The sequence below is a fragment of the Tinamus guttatus genome, unplaced genomic scaffold (assembly GCF_059628265.1).
Source record: "Tinamus guttatus ecotype Peru unplaced genomic scaffold, ASM5962826v1 Tinamus_guttatus_pri_ptg001473l, whole genome shotgun sequence".
Lineage (NCBI taxonomy): Eukaryota > Metazoa > Chordata > Aves > Tinamiformes > Tinamidae > Tinamus > Tinamus guttatus.
Genome location: NW_028290007.1, coordinates 1 through 25,674, shown reverse-complemented (window position 1 = coordinate 25,674; position 25,674 = coordinate 1). Strand labels below are relative to the sequence as shown.

At 64.2% G+C, this 25,674-nt stretch overlaps 1 protein-coding gene across 1 annotated transcript in view; it reads right to left on the bottom strand.

Moving 5' to 3' along the window:
• The window catches only part of SMC1A (structural maintenance of chromosomes 1A), a gene marked incomplete at both ends in the record, with an annotated part of 35,925 nt that extends 10,858 nt beyond the window's left edge, over positions 1–25,067 (bottom strand). Inside the window, 12 exons of the mRNA XM_088539192.1 lie at positions 1,743–1,849; positions 3,448–3,564; positions 6,171–6,308; positions 8,855–9,001; positions 10,569–10,748; positions 14,052–14,237; positions 18,195–18,402; positions 19,491–19,573; positions 21,160–21,300; positions 22,722–22,980; positions 24,545–24,783; positions 24,864–25,067. Coding sequence (XP_088395318.1) covers positions 1,743–1,849; positions 3,448–3,564; positions 6,171–6,308; positions 8,855–9,001; positions 10,569–10,748; positions 14,052–14,237; positions 18,195–18,402; positions 19,491–19,573; positions 21,160–21,300; positions 22,722–22,980; positions 24,545–24,783; positions 24,864–25,067 — 2,009 coding nt within the window. The remainder of the gene's footprint in view (positions 1–1,742; positions 1,850–3,447; positions 3,565–6,170; positions 6,309–8,854; positions 9,002–10,568; positions 10,749–14,051; positions 14,238–18,194; positions 18,403–19,490; positions 19,574–21,159; positions 21,301–22,721; positions 22,981–24,544; positions 24,784–24,863) is intronic.
• Positions 25,068–25,674: the final 607 nt, after the last annotated feature.

Sequence of the window (25,674 nt, the reverse complement as noted above, 5' to 3'; positions counted from 1 at the left end):
ATGTGTCCCCACTGGATGCCCAGGAGGGTCTTCTGGTTCTCGAACTCCAGCCTGGGGGCATCAATGTGCCACCAAGGGTCACCAAGTGTCACCAAGGGTCACCGAGGGTCACCATGCAGCCCCAAGTGTCCCTCATGTACCCCCGTGTGTTACCCAGTGTCCCCACTGGATGCCCAGGCGGGTCTTCTGGTTCTCGAACTCCAGCCTGGGGACACCGAGGGTCACCAAGTGTCACCAAGGGTCACCATGTGTCACCCAGTGTCCCCGCTGGATGCCCAGGAGGGTCTTCTGGTTCTCGAACTCCAGCCTGGAGTCATCAATGTGTCACCAATGTGTCCCCAAGGGTCACCAAGAGTCACCAAGGGCCACCAATGTGTCCCCAAGTGTCACCAAGGGTCACCAAGATGTCACCATGCAGCCCCAAGTGTCCCTCATGTGCCCCACGTGTCCCCGCTGGATGCCCAGGCGGGTCTTCTGGTTCTCGAACTCCAGCCTGGGGGCACCAAGTGTCACCAACGTGTCCCCAAGTGTCACCAAGTGTCACCAAGGGTCACCAATGTGCCACCATGCAACCCCAAGTGTCCCTCATGTGTCACCCAGTGTCCCCGCTGGATGCCCAGGCGGGTCTTCTGGTTCTCGAACTCCAGCCTGGGGTCACCAATGTGTCACCAAGGGTCACCAAGTGTCACCGAGGGTCACCAAGGGACACCGAGGGTCACCAAGTGTCAGCAAGGGACACCAATGTGTCCCCAAGTGCCCCCATGTGTCACCCAGTGTCCCCGCGGGATGCCCAGGTGGGTCTTCTGGTTCTTGAACTCCAGCCTGGTGTCACCGAGCGTCACCCAGTGTCACCGAGGGTCACCACATGTCCCTGAGTGTCACAGATATGTTCCCGGGTGTCATGGACATGTCCCTGAGTGTCAGCAACGTGTCACCGTGTGTCCCCGAGTGTCATGGACATGTTCCCGAGTGTCACCACGTGTCCCCAAGTGTCACCATGTGTCCCTGAGTGTCACAGACGTGTCCCTGAGTGTCACCATATGTCCCCGAGTGTCACAGATGTGTTTCCGAGTGTCATGGACACGTAGTTGAGTGTCAGCAACGCGTCACGGTGTGTCCCTGAGTGCCATGGACATGTCCCCAAGTGTCACATGTCCCCAAGTGTCACCGCGTGTCCCCGAGTGTCACAGACATGTCCCCAAGTGTCAGTGACGTGTCCCCAAGTGTCACCGTGTGTCCCCGAGTTTCACTGACATGTCCCCGAGCCTGAGTGTCATGAGTGTCCCTGAGTGTCATGGACGTGCCCCTGAGCGCCACCACGTGTCCCCAAGTGTCACTGCCGTGTCCCCTGAGTGCCACGGACGTGTCCCTGAGTGCCACCACGTGTCCCCGAGTGTCACTGACGTGTCCCTGAGTGTCACGGACGTGTCCCCGAGTGCCACCACGTGTCCCCAAGTGCCACCGCGTGTCCCCAGGTGTCACTGCCGTGTCCCCAAGTGTCACGGTGTGTCCCTGAGTGTCACGGACATGCCCCTGAGTGCCACCGCGTGTCCCCAAGTGTCACTGCCGTGTCCCCAAGTGTCACGGTGTGTCCCTGAGTGTCACTGCTGTGTCCCCCGAGTGCCATGGACATGTCCCGAAGTGTCACTGACATGTCCCTGAGTGCCACCACGTGTCCTCAAGTGCCACCACGTGTCCCCAAGTGCCACCGCGTGTCCCCGCGGTCGCGGCCGTCCCCCTACCGCTTCTTGGCGATCTCGTTCTGCCTCTTGACCTTCTCCTCCTCGAACTCGCGGATGTTCCGCACGCCGATTTCCCGGCAGAATTCCTCGAAAACCTCGTCCTCCACCTGCGCCGGGAGGGGCCGTCAGGACGTGGGACACCGGGGGACACGGGGGACACGTGGGGACGCGTGGGGACACGTGGGGACACATGGGGACGTGTAGGGAAACGTGGGGACATGTAGGGAAACGTGGGGACACGCGAGGACATGTGGGGACACGGGGGACACGTGGGGACACGCGGGGACATGTAGGGACATGTGGGGACACATGGGGACATGCAGGGATACGTGGGGACATGTGGAGACACGTGGGGACACGTGGGGACACATGGGGACACATGGGGATACGTAGGGACATGGCGGGACACATGGGGACACGCGGGGACACGTGGGGACATGCGGGGACACATGGGGACACGCGGGGACACATGGGGACACACAGGGACACGTGGGGACACCGTGCGGACACATGGGGACACGTGGGGACACGCGGGGACACCTGGGGGCATGCGGGGACACATGGGGACATGTGGGGACATGGGGGACACAAGGGGACATGTAGGGACACATGGGGACACGCGGGGACATGTGGGGACATGTGGGGACACGCGGGGAGGTGTAGGGACATGTAGGGACACGTGGGGACACGTGGGGACATGCAGGGACACAGGGGGATGCCTGGGGACACCCTGGAGACACCCTGGGGACACCCTGGGGACACCATGGGGACACCATGGGGACACATGTCCCCGTCCCTGCAGGTGAAGTCCACTGACGAGAAGCTGTGAGAGCTGAAGGGCGCCAAGCTGGGCTGGGGACACATGGGGACACGTGGGGACATGTAGGGACACGTGGGGACGGGCAGGGACACATGGGGACACATGGGGACACGTGGGGACACGTGGGGACATGCGGGGACACGTGGGGACATGCAGGGACACATGGGGACACCGTGGGGACACATGGGGACACGGGGGACATGTGGGGACACAGGGGACATGTGGGGACCTGTGGGGACGTGTAGGGACACGTGGGGACACGTGGGGAAATGCAGGGACACGTGGGGACACCATGGGGACACATGGGGACACGTGAGGACACATGGGGACATGCAGGGACACATGGGGACACCGTGGGGACACATGGGGACACGTGAGGACACGTGGGGACACGTGGGGACAGGCAGGGACACATAGGGACACCGTGGGGACACATGGGGACACCGTGGGGACACATGGGGACATGCAGGGACACGTGGGGACAACGTGGGGACACATGGGGACACGTGAGGACACATGGGGACACATGGGGACATGTAGGGGACACATGGGGACACCACGGGGACACGTGGGGACATGCAGGGACACGAGGGGACATGTAGGGACGCATGGGGACCCGTAGGGACACATGGGGAAACATGGGGACACATGAGGACATGCAGGGACATGTAGGGACATGTGGGGACACATGGGGACACGTGGGGACACAAGAGGGCACGTGGGGACATGTAGGGACATGTAGGGACACATGGGGACACGTGGGGACACATGGGGACACATGGGGACATGTAAGGACACATGGGGACACCACGGGGACACGTGGGGACATGCAGGGACACGTGGGGACACCCTGGGGACACCGCGGGGACCCCGGGGTGGCCCCACCTGGTTCATCTTCTCCTTGAGGTCCTTCATCTCCCGCTCGCGGCCCTGGATGATCCTCTTGATGTCGTTGATGCGGGGGCCGAAGTTGGCCAGCTCGCTCTCCAGCTTGGACTTCTCCTGGATGGGACGGGAGACGGAGGGGTCGGAATGCGCCGGGAAACGGGGATGGGATGGGATGGAGATGGGATGGAGATGGGAATGGGATGAGGGTGGAGATGGGGTGGGATGGGGATGGGATGGGATGGAGATGGGAATGGGATGAGGATGGAGATGGGGATGGGAATGGGATGAGGATGGAGATGGGGATGGGGATGGGGATGGGGATGGGAATGGGATGGAGATGGGGATGGGATGGGATGGAGATGGAGATGGGGATGGGGATGGAGATGGGGATGGGGATGGGATGAGGATGGAGATGGGGATGGGATGGAGATGGGGATGGGGATGGGATGGAGATGGGGATGGGGATGGGGATGGGGATGGGAATGGGATGGGATGGGATGGAGATGGGAATGGGATGGGATGGGATGGAGATGGGAATGGGGATGGAGATGGGAATGGAGATGGGAATGGGATGAGGATGGAGATGGGGATGAGGATGGAGGTGGGGATGGGATGGGATGGGGATGGAGCCCCTGCGAGCCCAGGCCGGTCCTCGTGCCCTCATTAGGCTCCAGGGCGCACGGGCCATTCCCAGGGCCCTCATTAGGCTCCAGGGCACCCAGGCCATTCCCAGGGCCCTCATTAGGCTCCAGGGCACACGGGCGGCTCCCCATGCCCTCATTAGGCTCCAGGGCACACGGGCCATTCCCAGGGCCCTCATTAGGCTCCAGGGCACACGGGCCGCTCCCCGTGCCCTCATTAGGCTCCAGGGCACACGGGCCATTCCCCGTGCCCTCATTAGGCTCCAGGGCACACGGGCCGCTCCCCGTGCCCTCATTAGGCTCCAGGGTGCCCAGGGCCGCTCCCCGTGCCCTCATTAGGCTCCAGGGCACACGGGTCGCTCCCCGTGCCCTCATTAGGCTCCAGGGCACACGGGCCATTCCCAGAGCCCTCATTAGGCTCCAGGGCACACAGGCCATTCCCAGGGTGCCCGGCCCGCTCCTCGTGCCCTCATTAGGCTCCAGGGCGCACAGGCCGCTCCCCGTGCCATCATTAGGCTCCAGGGCACCCAGGACGCTCCTTGTGCCCTCATTAGGCTCCAGGGCACACGGGCCATTCCCAGAGCCCTCATTAGGCTCCAGGGCCGTTCCTCGTGCCCTCATTAGGCTCCAGGGCGCACGGGCCATTCCCAGGGCCCTCACTAGGCTCCAGGACGCTCCTCGTGCCCTCATTAGGCTCCAGGGCACCCAGGACACTCCCCGTGCCGTCATTAGGCTCCAGGGCACACGGGCCGCTCCTCGTGCCGTCATTAGGCTCCAGGGTGCCCAGGCTGCTCCTCATGCCCTCATTAGGCTCCAGGGCGCACAGGCCATTCCCAGGGCCCTCATTAGGCTCCAGGGCACACGGGTCGCTCCCTGTGCCCTCATTAGGCTCCAGGGCACACGGGCCATTCCCAGGGCCCTCATTAGGCTCCAGGGCACATGGGCCATTCCCCATGCCCTCATTAGGCTCCAGGGCACCTGGGCCGCTCCCAGAGCCCTCATTAGGCTCCAGGGCACACAGGCCATTCCCAGGGTGCCCGGCCCGCTCCTCGTGCCCTCATTAGGCTCCAGGGCACCCAGGCCATTCCCAGGGCCCTCATTAGGCTCTAGGGCACACGGGTCGCTCCCTGTGCCCTCATTAGGCTCCAGGGCACACGGGCCATTCCCAGGCCATTCCCAGGGTGCCCGGCCCGCTCCTCGTGCCCTCATTAGGCTCCAGGGCCGCTCCTCGTGCCCTCATTAGGCTCCAGGGCACACGGGCCATTCCCAGGGCCCTCATTAGGCTCCAGGGCACACGGGCCATTCCCAGGGTCCTCATTAGGCTCCAGGGCACACGGGTCGCTCCTCGTGCCCTCATTAGGCTCCAGGGCACACGGGCCATTCCCAGAGCCCTCATTAGGCTCCAGGGCACACGGGCCGCTCCTCGTGCCCTCATTAGGCTCCAGGGCACACGGGCCGCTCCCCGTGCCGTCATTAGGCTCCAGGGCACCCAGGCCATTCCCAGAGCCCTCATTAGGCTCCAGGGCGCACGGGCCATTCCCAGGGCCCTCATTAGGTTCCAGGGCACCCAGGCCATTCCCAGAGCCCTCATTAGGCTCCAGGGCACCCAGGCCATTCCCCGTGCCGTCATTAGGCTCCAGGGCACACAGGCCACTCCCCGTGCCCTCATTAGGCTCCAGGGCACCCAGGCCATTCCCAGGGCCCTCATTAGGCTCCAGGGCACACGGGCTATTCCCAGGGCCCTCATTAGGCTCCAGGGCCGCTCCCCGTGCCCTCATTAGGCTCCAAGGTGCCCGGGCCGCTCCTCGTGCCCTCATTAGGCTCCAGGGTGCCCAGGGCCGCTCCCCGTGCCCTCATTAGGCTCCAGGGCACCCAGGACGCTCCCCGTGCCCTCATTAGGCTCCAGGGCACACGGGCCATTCCCAGGGCCCTCACTAGGCTCCAGGGCACCCAGGCCATTCCCAGGGCCCTCATTAGGCTCCAGGGCACCCAGGCCATTCCCCGTGCCCTCATTAGGCTCCAGGGCACACGGGCAGCTCCCCACGCCCTCATTAGGCTCCAGGGCACACGGGCGCCCACCTGCAGGTTCAGCGCCAGGTGCCGGGTCTTGGTCTGCTCCAGGTCGCTCTGCGAGTACTTGAGCCTCATCTGGAGGCCGTGGGCCTGGGACTGGACCTGCCGCAGCTCGGCCTCCTTGCGCTTGGCCTTCATCTGCTCCTGCGGGGGACAGGGGGACGGGGGGACGCGTCAGGACACGGGGGGACACGTCAGGACACGGGGGGACACGTCAGGACACGGGGGACACGGCGGGGGACACGTCAGGACACGCGGGGACACGGGGGGACACGTCAGGACACGGCGGGGGGGATAAGGGGACACGGGGGGACACGTCAGGACACGCGGGGACACGGGGGGACACGTCAGGACACGGCGGGGGGGATAAGGGGACACGGGGGGACACGTCAGGACACGGGGGGACACGGGGGGACACGTCAGGACACAGGGGGACGGGGGGGACACGTGGGGACGTATAGGGCTATGTGGGGACGTGGGGGGACGCGTCAGGACACGCGGGGACACGGGGGGACACGTCAGGACACAGGGGGACACGGGGGGACACGTCAGGACACAGGGGGACGGGGGGGACACGTGGGGACGTATAGGGCTATGTGGGGACGTGGGGGGACGCGTCAGGACACGCGGGGACACGGGGGGACACGTCAGGACACAGGGGGACACGGGGGGACACGTCAGGACACGTGGGGACGTATAGGGATATGTGGGGACGTGGGGGGACGCGTCAGGACACGCGGGGGGACGGGGGGACACGGGGGGACATGGGGACGCGTCAGGACACCGGGGGACGTGGGGGGACGTGGGGGACACGTGGGGACACAGGGGGACACGTGGGGACACGGGGGGACACAGGGGGACTGGGGGACACGGGGGGACATGTGAGGACATGCGGGGACACGGGGGGACACGGGGGGACACGTCAGGACACGTCAGGACACGGGGGGACGTGGGGGACACGGGGGGACACAGGGGGATACGGGGGGACACGTCAGGACACGTGGGGACGTATAGGGCTATGTGGGGACGTGGGGGGACGCGTCAGGACACGCGGGGGGACAGGGGGGACACGGGAGGACGTGTCAGGACATGGGGGGACGTGGGGGACATGGGGGGACATGTGAGGACATGCAGGGACGTGGGGGGATGCGGGGGGACACGGGGGGACACGGGGGAACTGGGGGACACGGGGGGACATGTGAGGACACGGGGGGACGTGGGGGGACACGTGGGGACACGTCGGGACACGGGGGGACACGGGGGGACATGGGAGGACGTGTCAGGACACGGGGGGACGTGGGGGGACGTGGGGGACATGGGGGGGACACGGGGGGACACAGGGGGACACGGGGGGACTGGGGGACACGGGGGGATGCGGGGGGACGTGGGGGGACATGCGGGGACACGGGGGACATGGGGGGGGACACGGGGGGACATGTGAGGACATGCAGGGACGTGGGGGGACACGTGGGGACACGTCAGAACACGTGGGGACACGGGGGGACAGGGGGACACGGGGGGACATGTGGGGACGGGGGGACACATCAGGACACATGGGGGGACGGGGGGACACGTCAGGACACGGGGGGGACAGGGGGACACGGGGGGACATGGGGACGCGTCAGGACATGGGGGGATACGGGGGGACACGTCAGGACACGGGGGGACACGTGAGGACACGGGGGGACACGGCGAGGGACACGGGGAGACACGGGGGGACGCGTCAGGACACATGGGGACACATCGGGACATGTGGGGACACGGAGGGACGCGGGGGGACATGTGGGGATACGTGGGGACATTGGGGACGCGGCGCCTCAGGGGACACCGGGGACACTCGGTGACACTTGGGGACACTCGGGGACACTCGGGGGACACATGGGAATGTGCAGGGACATGTAGGGATGTGTGGGGACACGCGGGGACACGACGCCTCAGGGGACACTCGAGGACACTCGGTGACACCCGGTGACACTTGGGGACACTCGGTGACACTCGGTGACACTCGGGGACACTTGGGGACACTCGGGGGACACTCGGGGACACTGGGGACATGTGTGGACACGTGGGAATGTGCAGGGACACGTAGGGATGTGTGGGGACACGCGGGGACACGACGCCTCAGGGGACACTCGAGGACACTCGGTGACACCCGGTGACACTTGGGGACACTCGGTGACACTCGGTGACACTCGGGGACACTTGGGGACACTCGGGGGACACTCGGGGACATGTGTGGACACGTGGGAATGTGCAGGGACACATAGGGATGTGTGGGGACGCTGGGGACATGCGGGGACACGGTGCCCCAGGTGACACTCGAGGACACTCGGGGACACCCGGTGACACTTTGTGACACTTGGTGACACCCGGTGACACTCGGGGACACTTGGGGACACGTGGGAATGTGCAGGGACACGTAGGGATGTGTGGGGATGCTGGGGATGCGCAGGGACACGTGGGGACATTGGGGACGCGGCGCCTCAGGGGACACTCGGGGACACTCGGTGACACTCGGGGACACTTGGGGACATGTGCAGGGACACATGGGAATGTGCAGGGACACTGGGGATGCGCAGGGATACATGGGGACATTGGGGACGCGGCGCCCCAGGGGACACCAGGGACACCCGGTGACACTCGGTGACACTCGGGGACACTCAGTGACACTCGGGGACACTTGGGGACACCTTGAGCTCCTCGGTGAGCCGCTCCTTCTTGTCCTTGAGCTTGTCCACGGCCTTCTCGTCCCAGCGCCGGGCCTTGGCCTTGAGGTCGCTGGCGCCACCGGAGATGACACCGGATTTCTGGAACAGGGTCCCGTCCAGGGCCACCGTCTGCGGGGACAACGTGGGGACAGGTGACATCAGCCGGGGCCATTGGGGACACCGGTGTCACCTTGTGGTGCTGGTGACACTGGGTTCTGGAACAGGGTCCCGTCCAGGGCCACCGTCTGCGGGGACAATGTGGGGACAGGTGGCATCAGCTGGGACACTGGGGACACCGGTGTCACCTTCTAGCACTGGTGACACTGGCTTTGTAGAACAGGGTCCCGTCCAGGGCCACCGTCTGCGGGGACAACGTGGGGACAGGTGGCATCAGCCATCGGTGTCACCTTGTGGTGCTGGTGACACTGGGTTCTGGAACAGGGTCCCGTCTGCGGGGACAACGTGGGGACAGGTGGCATCAGCCGGGGCCATTGGGGACACCGGTGTCACCTTGTGGCGCTGGTGACACTGGCTTTGTGGAACAGGGTCTGCGGGGACAATGTTGGGGACAGGTGGCATCAGCTGGGGACACTGGGGACACTGGTGTCACCTTGTGGCATTGGTGACACTGGGTTCTGGAACAGGGTCCCCTCCAGGGCCACCATCCCCGGGAAGGGACCACGTGGAGCCCCTTGGGGACACTGGTGTCACCTTGTGGCGCTGGTGGCCCTGTGTTCTAAAACAGGGTCCTGTCCAGGGTCACTGTCCCCAGGAATGGACCATGTTGGGGTGTCCCCATGTCCCCCTGTCCCCCGCGGTGTCACCTTGTGGTGCTGGTGGCCCTGCATTCCAGAACAGGGTCCCCTCCAGGGCCACCATCCCCAGGAAGGGACCACGTGGAGCCCCTTGGGGACACTGGTGTCACCCTGCAGCACTAAAACCCTGCGTTCTGGAACCGGGTCCCCTCCAGGGCCACCACCCCTGGGACTGGACCATGTGGGGGTGGCCCGGGTGTCCCCATGTCCCCTTGGGGACATCAGTGTCACCTTGTGGCGCCGGTGGCCCTGCATTCCAGAACAGGGTCCCCTCCAGGGCCACCATCCCCACCACGTGGAGCCCCTTGGGGACAGCAGTGTCACCCTGCAGCACTAAGACCCTGGATTCCGGAACCGGGTCCCCTCCATCACCACAGTCCCTGGGAATGGCCCACGTGGGGGTGTCCCCGTGTCCCCATGTCCCCTTGGGGACACTGGTGTCACCCTCATGGTGCTGGTGGCCCTGGATTCTGGAACCAGGACCCCCCCAGGGCCACTGTCCCTGAGAAGGGACCATGTGGGGCTCCTTGGGGACCCTGGTGTCACCTTGTGGCACTGGTGGCCCCGGGTTCTGGAATTGGGTCCCCTCCAGGGCCACCATCCCTGGGATTGGACCATGTCGGGGTGGCCTGGGTGTCCCCACGTCCCCTGTGGTGTCACCTTGTGGTGCTGGTGGCCCTGCATTCCAGAACAGGGTCCCCTCCAGGGCCACCATACCCAGGAAGGGACCACGTGGAGCCCCTTGGGGACAGCAGTGTCACCCTGCAGCACTAAGACCCTGCGTTCCGGAACCGGGTCCCCTCCAGGGCCACCACCCCTGGGACTGGACCATGTGGGGGTGTCCCCGTGTCCCCATGTCCCCTCGGGGACACTGGTGTCACCTTGTGGCGCTGGTGGCCGCCGAAGGCGATGCGCCGCGCGTCCTCCACGTTGTCGCACACGAGCGCGTTGCCGCACGCGAACTGCAGCGCCTTCTTGATGTGCGGGGGCTCGTAGCGGATCACGTCGATCACCAGCTTGGCGCCCTTCAGCTCGCGCAGCTTCTCGTCCGTGGGTTTGACCTGCGGGGACAAGGACATGTGTCACCAAGTGTCACCAAGGTGTCATCATGTGTCCCCAGGGTGTCCCTGCATGTCCCTGAGCATCCCTGTGTGTCCCCATGTGTCCCTAGACCAGCTTGGCGCCCTTGAGCTCGCGGAGCTTCTCGTCCGTGGGTTTGACCTGGGACAAGGACAGGGACAGGTCACCAAGTGTCACCAAGGTGTCACCATGTGTCCCCAGAGTGTCCCTGCATGTCCCTGTGCATCCCCCTGTGTCCCCACATGTCCCTGCATGTCCCTAGACCAGCTTGGCACCCTTGAGCTCGCGGAGCTTCTCGTCGGTGGGTTTGACCTGGGACAAGGACAGGGACAGGTCACCAAGTGTCACCAAGGTGTCACCATGTGTCCCCAGGGTGGCCCTGTGTGACCCTGCATGTCCCTGTGCACCCCTGTGTGTCCCCATGTGTCCCTAGACCAGCTTGGCGCCCTTGAGCTCCCGCAGCTTCTCGTCGGTGGGTTTCACCTGGGACAAGGACAAGGACAGGTCACCAAGTGTCACCAAGTGTCACCATGTGTCCCCAGAGTGTCCCTGTGTGTCCCTGAGCATCCCTGTGTGTCCCCATGTGTCCCTAGACCAGCTTGGCGCCCTTCAGCTCGCGGAGCTTCTCATCGGTGGGTTTGACCTGGGACAAGGACAGGGACAAGGACATGTGTCACCAAGTGTCACCACGGGGTCACCATGTGTCCCCAGGGTGTGCCTGAGCATCCCTGTGTGTCCCCATGTGTCCCTAGACCAGCTTGGCGCCCTTCAGCTCGCGGAGCTTCTCGTCGGTGGGTTTGACCTGGGACAAGGACAAGGACAGGTCACCAAGTGTCACCAAGTGTCACCATGTGTCCCCAGGGTGGCCCTGCATGTCCCTGAGCATCCCTGTGTGTCTCTGCATGTCTCTAGACCAGCTTGGCGCCCTTGAGCTCGCGGAGCTTCTCGTCGGTGGGTTTGACCTGGGACAAGGACAGGGACAAGGACATGTGTCACCAAGTGTCACCATGTGTCCTCAGGGTGGCCCTGGACATCCCCATGTGTCCCTGAGCATCCCTGTGTGTCCCCATGTGTCCCTAGACCAGCTTGGCGCCCTTGAGCTCCCGGAGCTTCTCATCGGTGGGTTTGACCTGGGACAAGGACAAGGACAGGTCACCAAGTGTCACCAAGGTGTCACCATGTGTCCCCAGAGTGTCCCTGTGTGTCCCTGAGCATCCCTGTGTGTCCCCATGTGTCCCTAGACCAGCTTGGCGCCCTTCAGCTCCCGCAGCTTCTCGTCGGTGGGTTTGACCTGGGACAAGGACAAGGACAGGTCACCAAGTGTCACCAAGGTGTCACCATGTGTCCTCAGGGTGGCCCTGTGTGTCCCTGTGTGTCCCTGAGCATCCCCATGTCCTCCTATGTGTCCCTAGACCAGCTTGGCGCCCTTGAGCTCACGGAGCTTCTCGTCGGTGGGTTTCACCTGTGGGGACATGTGTCACCAAGTGTCACCAAGTGTCACCACGGGGTCACCATGTGTCCCCAGGGTGGCCTTGTGTGACCCTGCATGTCCCTGAGCATCCCTGTGTGTCCCCATGTGTCCCTAGACCAGCTTGGCGCCCTTCAGCTCCCGCAGCTTCTCATCGGTGGGTTTGACCTGGGACAAGGACAAGGACAGGTCACCAAGTGTCACCAAGGTGTCACCATGTGTCCTCAGGGTGGCCCTGGACATCCCCATCTGTCCCTGAGCATCCCTGTGTGTCCCCATGTGTCCCTAGACCAGCTTGGCGCCCTTGAGCTCGCGGAGCTTCTCGTCGGTGGGTTTCACCTGGGACAAGGACAGGGACATGTGTCACCAAGTGTCACCAAGGTGTCATCATGTGTCCCCAGAGTGTCCCTGTGTGACCCTGCATGTCCCTGAGCATCCCTGTGTGTCCCCATGTGTCCCTAGACCAGCTTGGCGCCCTTCAGCTCGCGGAGCTTCTCATCGGTGGGTTTGACCTGGGACAAGGACAGGGACAGGTCACCAAGTGTCACCAAGGTGTCACCATGTGTCCCCAGAGTGTCCCTGTGTGACCCTGCATGTCCCTGAGCACCCCTGTGTGTCCCCATGTGTCCCTAGACCAGCTTGGCGCCCTTCAGCTCCCGGAGCTTCTCGTCCGTGGGCTTCACCTGTGGGGACATGTGTCACCAAGTGTCACCAGGGTGTCCCCAGGGTGTCACCATGTGTCCTCAGGGTGTCCCCACGTGTCCCCGCATGCCCCTACGCATCCCTGCATGTCCCTGCGCATCCCCGTGTGCTCCCACGTGTCCCCACGTGTCCCCTCGTGTCCCCACATGTCCCCATGTGTCCCCACGTGTCCCGTCGTGTCCCCACGTGTCCCCACGTGTCCCCTCGTGTCCCTTCGTGTCCCCACGCGTCCCCTCCTGTCCCCTCGTGTCCCCACGTGTCCCCACGTGTCCCTATGTGTCCTGTGTCCCCACGTGTCCCTCATGTCCCCACGTGTCCCCACGTGTCCCCACGTGTCCCCTCATGTCCCCTCGTGTCCCCACACGTCCCCTCGTGTCCCCGCGTGTCCCCACGTGTCCCCACGTGTCCCTACCTGTCCCCTCGTGTCCCCGCGTGTCCCCACGTGTCCCCACATGTCCCCACATGTCCCCACGTGTCCTCGCGTGTCCCCACGTGTCCCCAGTGTCACCTCCAGGTAGTCCAGCGGCAGGAAGGTCTCGGGCTCCCCGCGCTGCTCCTTGATGTACTGGATGCAGCTGCGTCCCGCGTGTCCCCACGTGTCCCCACGTGTCCCCTCGTGTCCCCAGTGTCACCTCCAGGTAGTCCAGCGGCAGGAAGGTCTCGGGCTCCCCGCGCTGCTCCTTGATGTACTGGATGCAGCCGCGTCCCGCGTGTCCCCTCGTGTCCCCACGTGTCCCCACGTGTCCCCACGTGTCCCCTCGTGTCCCCACGTGTCCCCACGTGTCCCCTCGTGTCCCCTCGTGTCCCCAGTGTCACCTCCAGGTAGTCCAGCGGCAGGAAGGTCTCGGGCTCCCCGCGCTGCTCCTTGATGTACTGGATGCAGCCGCGTCCCGCGTGTCCCCACGTGTCCCCACGTGTCCCCAAGTGTCCCCACGTGTCCCCAGTGTCACCTCCAGGTAGTCCAGCGGCAGGAAGGTCTCGGGCTCGCCGCGCTGCTCCTTGATGTACTGGATGCAGCCGCGTCCCGCGTGTCCCCTCGTGTCCCCACGTGTCCCCACGTGTCCCCACGTGTCCCCTCGTGTCCCCACGTGTCCCCTCGTGTCCCCAGTGTCACCTCCAGGTAGTCCAGCGGCAGGAAGGTCTCGGGCTCCCCACGCTGCTCCTTGATGTACTGGATGCAGTCCCGTCCCGTCTTCTCCGAGTCCACGATGATGGCGTCCATGTTCTTGCCCAGCACTTTGGTCACCGCGATCTGGTATTTCTTCTGCGTGGGCTGGCACAGGTCCAGGAGGCGCCCGAACTGCGGGGACATCGGGGGACGTTGGGGACATCGGGGGACATGGGGGGACGTTGGGGACATCGGGGGACGTTGGGGACATCCTGGGGACACGCGGTGGGGACATCGTGGGGACATGGGGGGACGTTGGGGACATCAGAGGACGTTGGGGACATCGTGGGGACACGCAGCGGGGACATGTGGGGACATGGGGGGACGTTGGGGACATCGTGGGGACACGCAGCAGGGGGATGTGGGGACATCGGGGGACGTTGGGGACATCGGGGGACGTTGGGGACATCGTGGGGACACGCGGCGGGGACACGGGGACATCGGGGGACGTTGGGGACATCGGGGGACGTTGGGGACATCGTGGGGACACGCGGCGGGGACACGTGGGGACACGGGGAGACGTTGGGGACATCGGGGGACGTTGGGGACATCGTGGGGACACGCGGCGGGGACACGTAGGGACACGGGGGGACGTTGGGGACAGCACGGGGACACGCAGCAGGGGGATGTGGGGACATGGGGGGACGTTGGGGACATCAGGGGACATTGGGGACAGCGCGGGGACACGCGGCGGGGGGATGTGGGGACATGGGGGGACATCGGGGACAGCACGGGGACACGTGGGGACGGCGCGGGGACACGCGGCGGGGGGATGTGGGGACATCGGGGGACGTTGGGGACATCGTGGGGACACGCGGCGGGGACACGTGGGGACACGGGGGGACGTTGGGGACAGCACGGGGACACGCGGCGGGGGGATGTGGGGACACGCGGGGACATCGGGGACAGCACGGGGACACGTGGGGACGGCGCGGGGACATGTGGCAGGGGGATGTGGGGACAGCATGGGGACACGCGGGGACATCGGGGACAGCACAGGGACATTGGGGACAGTGCGGGGACACGTGGGGACAGCGCAGGGACACGGGGGGATGTCGGGGACAGCACAGGGACATTGGGGACAGTGCGGGGACACATGGCGGGGACGTCAGGGACAGCGTGGGGATACACGGGGATGTCGGGGACAGCACGGGGACACGTGGGGACACACAGGGACACACAGGGACGTCGGGGACATCGGGGGACGTTGGGGACAGCACAGGGACACGCGGCGGGGACACGCTTGATGCTCTCCATGATCTCGGCCTTGCGCTGCTGCCGGCTGCTCTCCTGTCCCCAATGTCCCCAATGTCCCCATGTGTCCCAATGTCCCCATGTGTCCCCAATGTCCCCATGTGTCTCCATGTCCCCAATGTCCCCAATGTCCCAATGTCCCCAACGTCCCCATGTGTCCCAATGTCCCCCATGTCCTCAACGTCCTTAATGTCCTCATGTGTCCCCAATGTCCCCAATGTCCCCATGTCCCCCTCACCACGGAGCCCGGGTACAGGCGCTTGATGCTCTCCATGATCTCGGCCTTGTGCTGCTGCCGGCTGCTCTCCTGTCCCCAATGTCCCCAATGTCCCCAATGTCCCAATGTCCCCAACGTCCCCATGTGTCCCAATGTCCCCAATGTCCCCAATGTCCCCTCACCACGGAGCCCGGGTAGAGGCGCTTGATGCTCTCCATGATCTCGGCCTTGCGCTGCTGCCGGCTGCTCTCCTGTCCCCAATGTCCCCAATGTGTCCCAATGTCCCCAATGTCCCCAATGTCCCCATGTGTCCCCAATGTCCCCAATGTCCCCATGTCCCCCTCACCACGGAGCCCGGGTACAGGCGCTTGATGCTCTCCATGATCTCGGCCTTGCGCTGCTGCCGGCTGCTCTCCTGTCCCCAATGTCCCCAACGTCCCCATGTGTCCCAATGTCCCCATGTGTCCCCATGTGTCCCCAATGTCCCCATGTGTCCCCAATGTCCCCAATGTCCCCATGTGTCCCAATGTCCCCATGTGTCCCCATGTGTCCCCAATGTCCCCATGTGTCCCAATGTCCCCAATGTCCCCAATGTCCCCTCACCACGGAGCCCGGGTAGAGGCGCTTGATGCTCTCCATGATCTCGGCCTTGTGCTGCTGCCGGCTGCTCTCCTGTCCCCAATGTCCCCAATGTCCCCATGTGTCCCCAATGTCCCCAATGTCCCCTCACCACGGAGCCCGGGTAGAGGCGCTTGATGCTCTCCATGATCTCGGCCTTGCGCTGCTGCCGGCTGCTCTCCTGTCCCCAATGTCCCCATGTGTCCCAATGTCCCCGTGTGTCCCAATGTCCCCAATGTCCCCATGTGTCCCAATGTCCCCAATGTCCTCAACGTCCTCAATGTCCTCATGTGTCCCCAATGTCCCCAATGTCCCCCTCACCACGGAGCCCGGGTAGAGGCGCTTGATGCTCTCCATGATCTCGGCCTTGCGCTGCTGCTGGCTGCTCTCCTGTCCCCAATGTCCCCAATGTCCCCATGTGTCCCCAATGTCCCCAATGTCCCCATGTGTCCCAATGTCCCCATGTGTCCCAATGTCCCAATGTCCCCATGTGTCCCCAATGTCCCCATGTGTCCCAATGTCCCAATGTCCCCATGTGTCCCCAATGTCCCCAATGTCCCCTCACCACGGAGCCCGGGTACAGGCGCTTGATGCTCTCCATGATCTCGGCCTTGCGCTGCTGCCGGCTGCTCTCCTGTCCCCAATGTCCCCAACGTCCCCATGTGTCCCAATGTCCCCATGTGTCCCCATGTGTCCCCAATGTCCCCATGTGTCCCCAATGTCCCCAATGTCCCCATGTGTCCCAATGTCCCCATGTGTCCCCATGTGTCCCCAATGTCCCCATGTGTCCCAATGTCCCCAATGTCCCCAATGTCCCCTCACCACGGAGCCCGGGTAGAGGCGCTTGATGCTCTCCATGATCTCGGCCTTGTGCTGCTGCCGGCTGCTCTCCTGTCCCCAATGTCCCCAATGTCCCCATGTGTCCCCAATGTCCCCAATGTCCCCTCACCACGGAGCCCGGGTAGAGGCGCTTGATGCTCTCCATGATCTCGGCCTTGCGCTGCTGCCGGCTGCTCTCCTGTCCCCAATGTCCCCATGTGTCCCAATGTCCCCGTGTGTCCCAATGTCCCCAATGTCCCCATGTGTCCCAATGTCCCCAATGTCCTCAACGTCCTCAATGTCCTCATGTGTCCCCAATGTCCCCAATGTCCCCCTCACCACGGAGCCCGGGTAGAGGCGCTTGATGCTCTCCATGATCTCGGCCTTGCGCTGCTGCCGGCTGCTCTCCTGTCCCCAATGTCCCCATGTGTCCCAATGTCCCCGTGTGTCCCAATGTCCCCAATGTCCCCATGTGTCCCAATGTCCCCAATGTCCTCAACGTCCTCAATGTCCTCATGTGTCCCCAATGTCCCCAATGTCCCCCTCACCACGGAGCCCGGGTAGAGGCGCTTGATGCTCTCCATGATCTCGGCCTTGCGCTGCTGCTGGCTGCTCTCCTGTCCCCAATGTCCCCAATGTCCCCATGTGTCCCCAATGTCCCCAATGTCCCCATGTGTCCCAATGTCCCCATGTGTCCCAATGTCCCAATGTCCCCATGTGTCCCCAATGTCCCCATGTGTCCCAATGTCCCAATGTCCCCATGTGTCCCCAATGTCCCCAATGTCCCCTCACCACGGAGCCCGGGTACAGGCGCTTGATGCTCTCCATGATCTCGGCCTTGCGCTGCTGCCGGCTGCTCTCCTGTCCCCAATGTCCCCAACGTCCCCATGTGTCCCCAATGTCCCCATGTGTCTCCATGTCCCCAATGTCCCCAATGTCCCCAATGTCCCAATGTCCCCAATGTCCCCATGTGTCCCAATGTCCCTGTGTGTCCCAATGTCCCCAATGTCCCCATGTGTCCCCAATGTCCCCATGTCCCCCTCACCACGGAGCCCGGGTAGAGGCGCTTGATGCTCTCCATGATCTCGGCCTTGCGCTGCTGCCGGCTGCTCTCCTGTCCCCAATGTCCCCAATGTCCCCATGTGTCCCCAATGTCCCCAATGTCCCCAATGTCCCCTCACCACGGAGCCCGGGTAGAGGCGCTTGATGCTCTCCATGATCTCGGCCTTGCGCTGCTGCCGGCTGCTCTCCTGCCGGTCGATCCGCGCGTCCCCCAGCTGCTCCATGACCTGGTTGAGCTCCTGGTTGACCTCGTCGATGCGGCGCTTGGCCGACTCCACCTGCGCCGTGAGCTCGGCCTCGAGGCGCCGCTGCTCCTCCAGGGACTGCCTGGGGACATCGGGGACAATGGGGACGTTGGGGACATTGGGGACGTTGGGGGCGTTGGGGAGGTTGGGGACAACGGGGACAACGGGGACATTGAGGACATTGGGGACGTTGAGGACGTTGAGGAGGTTGGGGATGTTGAGGACGTTGAGGACGTTGGGGACGTTGGGGACATTGAGGACGTTGGGGACGTTGAGGAGGTTGGGGAGGTTGGGGACGTTGGGGACGTTGGGGACGTTCAGGACGTTGGGGACGTTGGGGACATTGGGGACGTTGAGGATGTTGGGGACGTTGGGGACATTGGGGACGTTGGGGACAATGGGGACATTGAGGACGTTGAGGACATTGAGGACGTTGGGGACGTTGGGGACGTTGAGGATGTTGGGGAGGTTGGGGGCATTGGGGACGTTGGGGACATTGAGGAGGTTGAGGACGTTGAGGACATTGGGAACGTTGAGGACGTTGAGGACATTGAGGACGCTGAGGACGTTGGGGACGTTGGGGACGTTGGGGACACGGGGGGACATGGCACTCACTTGCTGGTGGCAATGTACTCCTCATGTTCCTTGACATGGTGGGGACACAGGGGGACATTGGGGACACCGTGGGGACATTGGGGACATTGGGGACATTGGGGACGCGTCACTCACTTGCTGGTGGCAATGTACGCCTCATGTTCCTTGACAAACAGGGGACATGGGGGGACACCGTGGGGACACACGGACATTGGGGACACCGTGAGGACGTTGGGGACACCTTGGGGACATTGGGGACGTGTCACTCACTTGCTGGTGGCAATGTACTCCTCATGTTCCTTGACATGGAGGGGACACAGGGGGACACAGGGACACCGTGGGGACACAGGGGGACATTGGGGACACCGTGGGGACATTGGGGACATTGGGGACACGTCACTCACTTGCTGGTGGCGATGTACTCCTCCAGCTTCTCGATGGACTTGGAGGGACATGGGGGACACAGGCGGACATTGGGGACACCTTGGGGACACCGTGGGGACATTGGGGACATTGGGGACACCTTGGGGACACCTTGGGGACACCGTGGGGACACCTTGGGGACACGTCACTCACTTGCTGGTGGCGATGTACTCCTCCAGCTTCTCGATGCGTTTCTGGTTCTCCTCGATCTCCCGCAGCTTCTGCTTGATCTTGGCCTGGGGGACAGGGGGGTGAGGGGACACCCGGGGACGGCCCCGTGTCCCCATGTCCCCATGTCCCCAGTGTCCTTATGTCCCCGTGTCCCCCGTGTCCCCAGTGTCCCCATGTCCCCGTGTCCCCCGTGTGCCCAGTGTCCCCAGTGTCCTCATGTCCCCGGTGTCCCCGTGTCCCCATGTCCCCCGTGTCCCCATGTCCCCAGTGTCCCCAGTGTCCTCATGTCCCCGGTGTCCCCCGTGTCCCCAGTGTCCTCATGTCCCCGTGTCCCCATGTCCCCAGTGTCCCCAGTGTCCTCATGTCCCCGGTGTCCCCAGTGTCCCCATGTCCCCCGTGTCCCCATGTCCCCAGTGTCCCCAGTGTCCCCAGTGTCCTCATGTCCCCGGTGTCCCCAGTGTCCTCATGTCCCCGTGTCCCCATGTCCCCAGTGTCCCCAGTGTCCTCATGTCCCCGGTGTCCCCCGTGTCCCCATGTCCCCCGTGTCCCCATGTCCCCAGTGTCCTCATGTCCCCGGTGTCCCCCCTTTCCCCCAGTGTCCCCATGGCCCCGTGTCCCGGGTGTCCTCATGTCCCCCGTGTCCCCAATGTCCCCCCTTTCCCCCAGTGTCCCCGTGTCTCTTGTGTCCCCATGTCCCCCATGTCCCCCATGTCCCCCGTGTCCCCGTGTCCCCTGGTGTCCCCCGTGTACCCTCTTTCCTGCAGTGTCCTTATGCCCCCCGTGTCCCCCGTGTCCCCTGTGCCCCCAGTGTTCCCTGTGTCCCCAATGTCCCCCGCGTCCCCCGTGTCCCCCTTGTCCCCATGTCCCCTGTGTCCCCAGTGTCCCCAATGTCCCCTTCCCCCTGTGTCCCCCGTGTCCCCACGTCCCCCATGTCCCCGTGTCCCCATGTCCCCTGTATCCCCGTGTCCCCCGTGTTCCCCATGTCCCTGATGTCCCCCCTTTCCTCCAGTGTCCCCCATGTCCCCGCGTCCCCGATGCCCCCTATGTCCCCATGTCCCTGGTGTCCCCATGTCCCCGTGTCCTCCATGTCCCTGGTGTTCCCCGTGTCCCCCATGACCCCAGTGTCCCCTGGTGTCCCCTGGTGTCCCCCATGTCCCTGTGTCCCCATGTCCCTGTGTCCCTGGTGCCCCCCATGTCCCCATGTCCCTGGTGTCCCCATGTCCCCTGGTGTCTCCCATGTCCCCCTGTCCCCATGTCCTCGGTGTCCCTGGTGTCCTCATGTCGCCCATGTCCCCGTGTCCCCCATGTCCCCCGTGTCCCCGTGTCCTCGGTGTCCCCATGTCCCCCATGTCCCCGTGTCCCGCATGTCCCCCGTGTCCCCAGTGTCTTCCATGTCCCCCATGTCCCCGGTGTCCCCGATGTCCCCATGTCCCCCATGTCCCCTGTGTCCCTGCATCCCCCGTGTCCCCATGTCCCCGTGTCCCCCGTGTCCCCCTTGTCCCCATGTCCCCCGTGTCCCTGTGTCCCCAGTGTTCCCCGTGTCCCCAATGTCCCCCGTGTCTTCCATGCCCCCCATATCCCCATGTCCCCCCGTGTCCCCCATGTCCCAGGTGTCCCCATGTCCCCGTGTCCCCGATGTCCCCGCGCTCACCTCGGTCTCCACCTTCTTGCGCTCCTCCAGGTCCAGCCGGTCCTGGTCGGCCTTCTGGTCCCGGTTGAACTTCTCGAGCTCCTGCGCGAGGGTGGCAGCGCGTTTGGAGGCCTCCTCCTTGAGACGATGGTACCGCTTCACCTGGGGACAAGGGACAAGGGACAGGGGACACCATGGACAACGTCCCCAAACCTCCTCCTTGAGACGGTGGTACCGCTTCACCTGGGGACAAGGGACAGGGGACAGGGGACACCATGGACAACGTCCCCAAACCTCCTCCTTGGGACAGTGGTAGCGCTTCACCTGGGGACAAGGGACAGGGGACACCATGGACAACGTCCCCAAACCTCCTCCTTGGGGCGGTGGTACCGCTTCACCTGGGGACAAGGGACAAGGTGGGGACAAGGGACAGGGGACACCATGGACAACGTCCCCATGGGTCACAGCACTTACCCTGGGGCCAGTGGCCCCTCCGTGTCAGTGTTTCCAACGTCCCCAACGCCCTCAACGTCCTCAACGTCCTCAACGTCCTTAACATCTTCAACGTCCTCAACATCCTCAATGTCCTCAACGTCCCCAACGTCCTCAACGTCCTCAACATCCTCAATGTCCTCAACGTCCTCAACGCCCCCAATGTCCCCAACGCCCCCAACGTCTTCAATGTCCTCAATGTCCTCAACATCCCCAACATCCTCAACGTCCTCAACATCCCCAACGTCCCCAACGTCCTCAACGTCCCCAATGTCCTCAATGTCCTCAACGTCCCCAACGCCCCCAATGTCTCCAATGTCCCCAATGTCCTCAACGTCTTCAACGTCCTCAATGTCCTCAACGTCCCCAACGTCCTCAATGTCCTCAATGTCCTCAACATCCCCAACGCCCTCAACGTCCTCAAGGTCTCCAACGTCCTCAATGTCCTCAACGTCCCCAACCTCCCCAACATCCTCAACGTCCTCAACCTCCTCAACGTTCCCAATGTCCTCAACGTCCCCAACGTCCCCGTTGTCCCCAACGTCCCCGTTGTCCCCATCGTCACCAGGTACCTGGTTCTCCTCCAGGGTGAGGTCGCGGCCCTGGCTCTAGCTCTCCTCGGCCATGCGGGGCTCCGTGTCCCCAACGTCCCCAACGTCCCCAACATCCCCAACATCCTCAACGTCCCCAACGTTCTCGACGTCCCCAACGTCCCCAATGTCCCCAACGTCCCCAACGTCCCGAATGTCCTCAACGTCCTCAGTGTCCTCAACGTCCCCAACGTCCTCAACATCCTCAACGTCCTCAACGTCTTCAATGTCCCCAACGTCCTCAACGTCCCCAACGTCCTCAATGTCCTCAACGTCCTCAACGTCCGCAACGTCCTCAATGTCCCCTACGTCCCCAACGTCTTCAATGTCCTCAACGCCGTCAACCTCCTCAACGTCCTCAATGTCATCAACATCCTCAACATCCTCAACGTCCCCAACATCCCCAACGTCTTCAATGTCCTCAACGCCGTCAACCTCCTCAACGTCCTCAACGTTCCCAATGTTCTCAACGTCTCCAACGTCCCCATCGTCCTCAGGTACCTGGTTCTCCTCCAGGGTGAGGTCGCGGCCCTGGCTCTGGCTCTCCTCGGCCATGCGCTCCTCGAAGTCGAGACGCGCGCGCTCCACGGCCTGGGTCTCGCGCTCCAGCTCGTCGCGCTCGCCGGCGCGCTTGGCGTACGCCTGCTGCGCGCCCTGCAGCGCCTTGCGCGCCGCCTCCACGCGCTTGATCTTGTGCGCCGTGTTCTCCTTGGCCTTGATGTACTGCGGCCGCTTCTGGTTGAGCTCCGCGTCCTTCTCCCTGCGGAAAGAGGGGGACGCGGGGACGTCGGAGACGGCTCCGGGGCCGCCGGGGACACTGGGGACATGGGGGACGCGTGTGAGGGCCACCAAGAGCCCCCGGGGACCTATGTGATACGGGTGACATGGGTGGCATGGGTGAGGGCCACCAAGAGCCATCATGGCCTCTAGACACATGTGAGGGCCACCAAGAACCACCAGGGCTGCATGGGACATGGGTGAGGGCCACCAAGAGCCATCATGGCCTCTAGACACATGTGAGGGCCACCAAGAGCCACCAGGGCTGCATGGGACATGGGTGACATGGGTGACATGGGTGAGGGCCACCAAGAGCCATCATGGCCTCTAGATACATGTGAGGGCCACCAAGAGCCACCAGGGACGTATGTGACATTGGTGAGGGCCACCAGGAGTCCCCAGGGCCTCCAGGAGCCATTGGGGACACTTGGGACACATGTGAGGCCACCAAGAGCCACCAAGGCCTCCAGGAGCCATTGGGGGCACTTGGGACACGTGTGAGGCCACCAAGGGCCATTGGGGACACCCGGGCCCCACGCGAGGCCCTAGGAGCCACCACGGCCTCCAGGAGCCATTAGGGACACTCGGGACACACGCGAGGCCACCAAGGGCCACTGGGGACACGTGTGAGGCCACCACGAGCCACTGTGGCCTCTAGACACACGTGAGGGCCACCAAGAGCCACCAGGGCCTCCAGGAGCCATTGGGGGCACTTGGGACACGTGTGAGGCCACCAAGAGCCACCAGGGCCTCCAGGAGCCATTGGGGACACTCGGGACACATGTGAGACCTCCAGGAGTCACTGTGGACTCCAGACACGTGTGAGGCCCCCAGGAGCCACCAGGGCCTCCAAGAGCCACTGGGGACACTCAGGCCCCGCGTGAGGCCACCAAGGACCATTGGGGACACTCAGGACACGCGCGAGACCACCAAGGACCATTGGGGACACTGGGGACACGTGTGAGGCACCAGGAGCCACCAGGGCCTCCAGGAGCCATTGGGGGGCACTTGGGACACGTGTGAGGCCACCAAGGGCCACTGGGGACACTTGGGACACACATGAGGCCACCAAGAGCCACTGTGGCCTCTAGACACACGTGAGGGCCACCAAGAGCCACCAGGGCCTCCAGGACCCATTGGGGGCACTTGGGACACACGCAAGGCCACCAAGGGCCATGGGGGACACTCAGGACACACGCGAGGCCACCAGGGGCCACCAGGGACACCGGGGACCCGCGCGAGGCCCCAAGAGCCACCAGGGCCTCCAGGAGCCATTGGGGACACTCAGGACACACGCGAGGCCACCAGGAGCCACTGGGGACACTCGGGCCCCACGCGAGGCCACCAAGGGCCATTGGGGACACTTGGGACACGCGCGAGGCCCCAAGAGCCACCAGGGCCTCCAGGAGCCATTGGGGGCACTCAGGACACACGTGAGGCCACCAAGGGCCACCAGGGCCTCCAGGGGCCATTGGGGACACTCGGGACACACGTGAGGCCACCAGGGGCCACCGGGGCCCCGCGCGAGGCCACCAAGGGCCACCCACTTGATGTCCTTCTCGATCTGCTGCTGCTCGCGCAGCATCTTGCCCAGCTCCTTCTTGCGCTCGCGCAGCTCGTCCTCCACGCGGTCCATGCGCCGCTTGTCCTTGTCGATCTCGCGGTTCTTGAGCGCCAGCTCCTTGTGCAGCCTCCCGATCTCGGCCTCGTTGTGGAACAGCTTGAAGAGCTGCAGCTGCACCTGGGCCCGCACCACCTCGTCCTTCAGCCGCTGGTAGCGGTCCGCCTGTAGCGAGGACACCGCGCCGTGGTCACCGGGACGCGCGCGTCGCCGCGGCGGCGCCCGCGCGGCCTCGCCGGCCTCACCTCCTCCTTCTCCTGCTTGGCCTCCTTGCGCTCGGCGGCGATGTTCTTCTTGCGGTGGTAGTTGAACTGCGTGTCCTCCTCGGCCTTCACCATGTCCTTCTTGCGGCGCTCGTACTCGGGCGCCAGCTCCCCGGAGCGGCTGATCTCCTCGAAGAGGGCGGTGCGTTCCTTGGGGTTCTTCATGGCGATGGACTCCACGGCGCCCTGCGTCGGTGGAGGCCAATGGGGTCATTGGGGACATGTGGGAGGTCAATGGGAGTCACTGGGGACGTGTGGGAGGCCAATGGGGCCATTGGGGACGTGTGGGAGGCCAATGGGGTCATTGGGGACGTGTGGGAGGCCAATGGGGCCATTGGGGACGTGTGGGAGGCCAATGGGGTCAATGGGGACGTGTAGGAGGCCAACGGGATCATTGGGGACACGTGGGACATGTGGGAGGTCTATGGGGGTCATTGGGGCCATTGGGGACGTGTGGGAGGCCAATGGGGTCATTGGGAACATGTAGGAGGTCAATGGGGGTCAATGGGGGTCACTGGAGACATGTAGGAGGTGAATGGGGTCATTGGGGACATGTGATGTCCTCCAAAAGCGCCGTGTGCTCCTTGGGGTTCTTCATGGCGATGGACTCCACGGCGCCCTGCGTCGGTGGAGGCCAATGGGGTCATTGGGGACGTGTAGGAGGCCAATGGGTCCCATTGGGCCTCCCGACACTGGGGTCCCCAGTGTGGGGGTCACTGGGGACGTGTGGGAGGCCAATGGGGCCATTGGGGACGTGTGGGAGGTCAATGGGGGTCATTGGGGAAGTGTGGGA